Genomic DNA, 6000 nt, shown 5'->3' on the forward strand with positions numbered 1-6000 from the left:
CGTGGCCTCGTCCGTACCCCCACCAGGCCACCACCCCCGCGCGCGCAACGGGCTCGTCGGCAGTTGGAGCACGCCGTTTGCGGCCGCGCCACTTTTTCACGCAGCACGCCAGTGCGCCTGCCCCGCCGGCCGCCGGCGTCACCTCGCACGCTAGGCATGAAGAAGGGCCGCCACGCGACGCGACGGCACGTCGGCATGTCCTGCTCGCGACGAAGAAGAGCATACGCGCTTTCCGCATGCACTTGCGTGGGGAGGTGCGGCGGCGGCGTGCGATCTGCAACCGTCGTCCGTGTGCCCGCGCCCGGCGAGTACAGGGCGCCGCCGCCCGGCCCCCTGGCGCTGGCGGCAGGCCGAGGTTGTTCCCCGGCGCCGCGTCTGATCGACAGCGACGGCGCCAATGCAAGCGGCGCTACAGGCTACCCCTGCACCACCGGAATTCTACAGCAACAATCATGGGGTCCGTACGAGGATGCCGCTGTCCGTTCACGGGGCCAACGGCGCGCGCTCTGATTTGGTGATTCTGATCGATGGGCATGGCAGGACCAGGAGGATGGATCTCGCGCGCCCTCCCGGAGCCAGATACAAATACACCCCGCCATCCCCGGCAACAAAGAGCGGGCGCGCTCACCGTTCCGGCGTGGGCGCTGCACGGACGCAATCATCACTGGACGTCTGCGCCGCGATAAGCAAGCCGGAGATTGGACGGAAAGCTACAGGCGCATCCCCGCGGCAACACCCCTCTCTCTTCCCGCCACCCGCCGGGTCCGCAGCGATCAGGAAAGCTGAGCTACAAAATCTGCCCTGCCGTCCATTCCATCTTTCTTTTTTTTTTCGAAAGATCTGTCGTCTTTGTTGGTTCTTTGCAGGGGTGTACGGCTGGCTCGATCGGGTCGTTTTCCTGCTCCGTTTCTGCATGCTTTAAGCGAGATGATGAGCACAGAGCGCGCAACACGGTTGGACAACTGATGAGCAGATGAAACCAGGCCCGCCTCCGTTGCTGCTTAGATCCCGATGTCAAGAACGGCCACGGCAAGTGCAGAAGATGGGGACCCGCGTTACGGCCGACGCGCGAGTGCGTCATGGCAGAGCAGTGCCTATATAGAGACTGGGTTACGTGGTGTTATCCACAAGTATCTTCCATTCTTTCTGCATTGGGAAAATAGGACGACAACAAGGGGAGGAGGACACGGTGTGGTTGGTAGGAGTAGCTCTTGTTCTTGCTCCTCTACGCGGGTAGTCAAAATAGGCCGTTTTCATGTGGTTGTAGAAGGGTGAAAATGGTTTATTTTGACCTAGATGCATCTAGATCCGAGAAAATGGCAAAAGGGAATGAAAGAGAGTAAATTTCCTATATGCCATTGGAAATGTAATCCATCCCTTCTATGCCATTGAAAATTAGTACATCCCTTCAATGCCATTGTTTTTAATTTTCCATTCCCTCTATGCCATTGGTGTTAAAAATACTAACGGAGCAGTTAAACTGAAAGGCAAAAGGACAATAATACTCCTGGCTCATATTCCTTGCCCTCTCTCTACTACCACTGACGTGTGGGACCCACACGTCAGATTCATCTTCAACCTTGAACCCATCGGATCCACGACGGCGACGGAGGGCCCGCCGCGCGCGGCGGAAGCCCGTGCTGCCCCTCCGCCGCGGCCGCCGTCGCGCGAGCTGCCGCACGCGCCGCGCCCTCCGTCGGGCCCCTGCCGCGGCCGCCGTCAAGCGGGCCACCGCGCGCGCCGCGTCCTCCGCCACCGGCCGCACCCTCCGCCGCACCCCTGCTCCGGCGCTGTCGCGCGCTGCGTCCTCCGCCGCAGGCCGCGCCCTCCGCCGCACCCATGCCCAAGCTGCCGTCGTGCTGGCCGCCGCGCGTGCCGCGCCCTTGCCGCGGCCGTCATGCCCTCCGCCGCACAGACAGGCTCCAGCGCGCGGTGCGGGGTCCATCCTGCCGCGGCCGCCCATCCTGCCCCTCCGCCTGCGTGCGAGCCGTGCTTGCTGCCCGAGGCGGAGGGCGGTCGACGGAGGCGCGGCACTGGGGTGGACGGCAACCGGCAGAAGGCGCGGGGGCCACGAGTCCGCGCTCACACGTGGTGGCCGGCGCGACGGGCCACGGCAGGGGCGCGCACGGATGGGGTCGACGGAGGTGTAGCACTGGGCGGACGGTGGGTGATGGAGGCGCGGTGCGGCAGCCGGCGAAGGGGGCGCGCGGACCATGGGTCGGCGGCGCGACGGGGCCACGGCAGGGGTGTGGTGGAGGGCGCAGCGCGGGCCACGGGGGACGCAGTAGGGCCATAGAATCGCCCGGGATTCAGCCGGCCGACGATCTTTAGGGCCACGGGAGAGGAGGAGAGGCCGAGAGGATGAAGCAAGGGTAAAAAAGTCAGAACTTGAGCAAACTTGACGCTGTTAACATGTCTTGTGACGGCAATGGTACAGAGAGGATGGAAAATTTAAAACAATGGCATTGAAGGAATGTGCTAATTTTCAATGGCACACAAGGGATGAGTTATATTTTTCGTGGCACATAGGGAATTTACTCAATGAAAGACGACTAAGCAACAAGCATAGATATACCCGGATGCCTAACCATACTATATTTAGTGTAGTTGCCGAACGGGTTTGGGTACGGTCAGTGGCGGAGCCAGAAATTTATGACTGGGTATGCCATATGTAAAAAAAAATCAAAATCAAATACGAAATATAATGGACAAAAGTTATAATAATAATAACAAATTCACAATAGTGATCCAAGTATAAGTTGTAAACATGAATAATTAAATAATATTATAAAATAGTGGTCCGAGTAGGGCCACCGGTCGCAGAAGGTGCGCCGCTTGCTGGCGTCTTGGCCGCCACTGCAAGGCCGACAGTGCCTAGTGCCCCAACGGGCCGGTGGTCGGCACCTTCCGTCCTTCGCAACTCGCGTTAGGAGGAAAGGACATGATTCATGAGTGATAGCTGATGGGGGTAAGGACCCGAGGTCACAAGGCTGTCAGGTTGCCTTAGTGGGGGGGAGGAGCACCTGAGCGGGGAGCCACCGTCTCACTGAACGCTAAATGGACGGGATACGGAGGTCAGGCCATCAGGGGCGGACGCGACACGCAGAGCAAGACTCTCTATATCTTTCTTCGTAGCTAGGAATAGAGATTTTGATGGAAAAAATATCCTCCAACAGCTTCTCTAAGTGGTTATCTAAATGTAGCCATCCTCCATTCCGCGTTTCTCGTTAGCCAAAGATAGATAATGGAAATAACTTTTTAGAGTGTACACAAGATATAGAAAAACTTTTAGAGAGTGAAAACATATAGAATACGATTTTTGTGCAGAAGACTATCCAAATAATAATTTAGAGAGTGTAATTTAGAAAGACTCTTAGAGATACTTTAAATCTGTGTATACTTATTAGTATTTTCTCCCAAATCTTGGGTATGCCAAGGAATACCCCTAGCTCCGCCCATGGGTACGGTTCAGTCTGATGTGATGTGCAGGGACCATGATGGCCCAGCCAAACAATGAACTATGGGGATTGGGGAGGGAATATCCAGGCAGTATCGAACGATTTTTCTGGAAAATGACAAAGAGCAAGCAACTAGGGGAACACACGAATTTCCAGCATATCTCGCATCTCAGTCGTAAACAATCTAGCACTGCTACTGCGCTCAAGTTGGAGGCTGGACAGATGAATCCCTCTGATACGCTGATACTAGTAATTCCTTTTTTTAAGGTCACCGTGTGTGTGTGGGGGGGGGGGGGGGTCCCCCACCTGAATTTTACTGCTGATTCCTCGAGACGATCGGCGTCGTTGCAGCTTGTAGTCATCTCACGCACCATCGGAACAAATGAGGTGCCAAAATTCTCATCTGCAGAGCTGCCTGGCGCCTTCAGAGTTTCAGACGAGTTGGAGCCTTCAGAGTGATAGGAAATCTGGGAACAGACTGCATCCGAAAGAGTTTCAACTTTCAAGATTTTAGCTTGCACTGTCTGCTACCGTCCAACGCCAAACTTTCCAATCTGCAGACCTGGAAACAATTTGCTGCAGATTGTTTCCAAACATGGCTTAGTGAGAGTCGGTGATGATTGCAGACCTAGGCCAACCGGCACGGCACCCTGAGGGTCAGAGAGTGTTTTTCCAAATCATATGCTGGGCCTCGTTTCAGCTGTTCTGGCCATCTCGTTCTAATCGGCCATATTGACTGTGCCTGGGCACACAGCAGCAGCCCATTTCAGCCCATCTTAGATCTCTAGATTGAGCCCATGTTACACCCGGCGCATCTTAATACGAGGTGCTTTGATAAAAATCTGTTGCTACGTCGGAGCGGAGGTCGGCTTCAACTGTAGTGACAACAATGAAGATTGGGAGATGGCCAGACCACAAACCAGTCTAAATAATAATTTTAAGTTATTAATTAAACTGTTCGATTGCGTAGATCTCGTCGATACAATCAAATTCTGGTAACTTTTGTTATAACCACCAAAATCTTCATGTGACTGGTTTTTTTAAAAAAAATATATAAGAGGAGCATCGTACGTAGTTGTACCAAGGTCGACATATTTTTATACAATGAACCTACAAAACTAGCTACGGTTTTACAACAATTGGTTTCCGTCGTTCCTGTTTTTCATTTCCAATCTTATGAGCATTTACGAACTTATTACTATTGAACACTCCAACTACTATTTCCACACACCCTGTCAATGACCCTCCATCTCACCCAAACCCCATGGCCTTTGGAGCCAAGCGAAGCAGCGGCTCGAGCGTGTCCGGCGCGAACTTTCTCGCGAACAGGGAGCAGACGCCGCTCGCCCCGTCATTGAACGTGCAGTTCCCGCGCGCCCCTCCCCTCCTGATCCGCCCGATCAGCTCCTCCGTCACCTCCTCCGCTCCGTGGGTGCGCGGGTGAGACCCCGTCCGCCGCTTCGGGTCCCAGTCCGCGAACGTGAGCGTCCGGTTGGCGTTGCGCCTCCACCCCAGCACGCTCGCCAGCATCGGCATGTAGTGCTCGTCCACGACGCAGAACCTCTCGCCGGCGCAGTTCTCGCGGAACGTGGGGAAGTAGGTGGCGTCGGCGACGGCCTCGGCAGCGAGGGCGCGGTCCACCTCGAACCACTGGGAGCCCTTGCGCCACTGCTCCACGGAGATGTTGTTGCGGGCGGCGAACAGGGGCCTGTAACGCGCCGGCGTCGCGATGCTCTCCACGAAGCTGGCGCCGCCGGCGCCGGCGAGGATGGCGTACACGGTGGGGAAGTTGTAGATGGGGATGCACGACTCGGACAGCAGCGCGAAGCGCTCGTTGCCGAGGTCCAGCAGCGCGTTCGCCAGGAGCCGGCGCTCCGCCTCCACGAGGGTGACGCCTCCCCACGTCGTCCTCTGGCTCGGGATGAAGCGGCCGTGGAACACGGAGCCCCTCGGCGGCGAGCCGGTGTAGGAGGGGTTGGCGTGCACGTAGATGGAGTAGAGGCCCTCGTGCCTCTCGAAGAACTTCTCCCACAGGGGCCGCAGGGGCAGGTCCCCTCTCACCAGGAACATGAAGGCCACCTTGGGCACCCGGTGGTACGGCGTCCCGTCGAGTCTCGGCGCCGTGGACGCCCACCGGAACAGCTCCTCGTCGGTCATGTTGTGCATGGCGCTGCTCGGTGCCAATAATGACGCAGGCGGCGACGGCTCGGCAGAGGGCGACGGGGTCACGAAAGGGAAGTAGAGACTTTGGAAGCTTGCGGTGGAGGTCGTCATGCCCAGGGCAAATCCCAAGGAGAAGAAGAGAAGCGCTACCGGTAGTGGTAGCACGTAGAGGAGTGCCCTGCCTAGATGAGGCAAGGCCAAGGGCTTGTTTCTGTCCTTCTTCATGGCTGCTGACGGGCCACAAGATAATACTAGCAGCTAGCTAGGGCGCATCAGAGAGAAGTGCAGCTGCCTCAGTTATACTACCGCCTCACTGAGGCGTCTACGCAGGATTCCGGCCGCTTTGCTCTCTCTGAAAGCTAACATATGGCTTGTTTGT

General features: G+C 56.7%; 1 protein-coding gene across 1 annotated transcript; it reads right to left on the minus strand.

Annotated features, from left to right (window-relative positions):
- Nucleotides 1-4709: 4709 nt before the first annotated feature.
- On the minus strand, nucleotides 4710-5732 carry LOC120681244 (glycosyltransferase BC10-like). Its single transcript, XM_039962757.1, has one exon. It carries the CDS (start codon nucleotides 5730-5732, stop codon nucleotides 4710-4712), a length of 1023 nt encoding a protein of 340 aa, XP_039818691.1.
- Between the last annotated feature and the right edge of the window lie 268 nt (nucleotides 5733-6000).

This window comes from Panicum virgatum, chromosome 7N, assembly GCF_016808335.1.
Source record: "Panicum virgatum strain AP13 chromosome 7N, P.virgatum_v5, whole genome shotgun sequence".
NCBI classification, from domain to species: domain Eukaryota; kingdom Viridiplantae; phylum Streptophyta; class Magnoliopsida; order Poales; family Poaceae; genus Panicum; species Panicum virgatum.

What these genes read in the sequence shown, in the direction of transcription:
- LOC120681244 (XM_039962757.1), bottom strand. Translation starts at nt 5,732, where the DNA reads ATGACGACCTCCACCGCAAGCTTCCAAAGTCTCTACTTCCCTTTCGTG.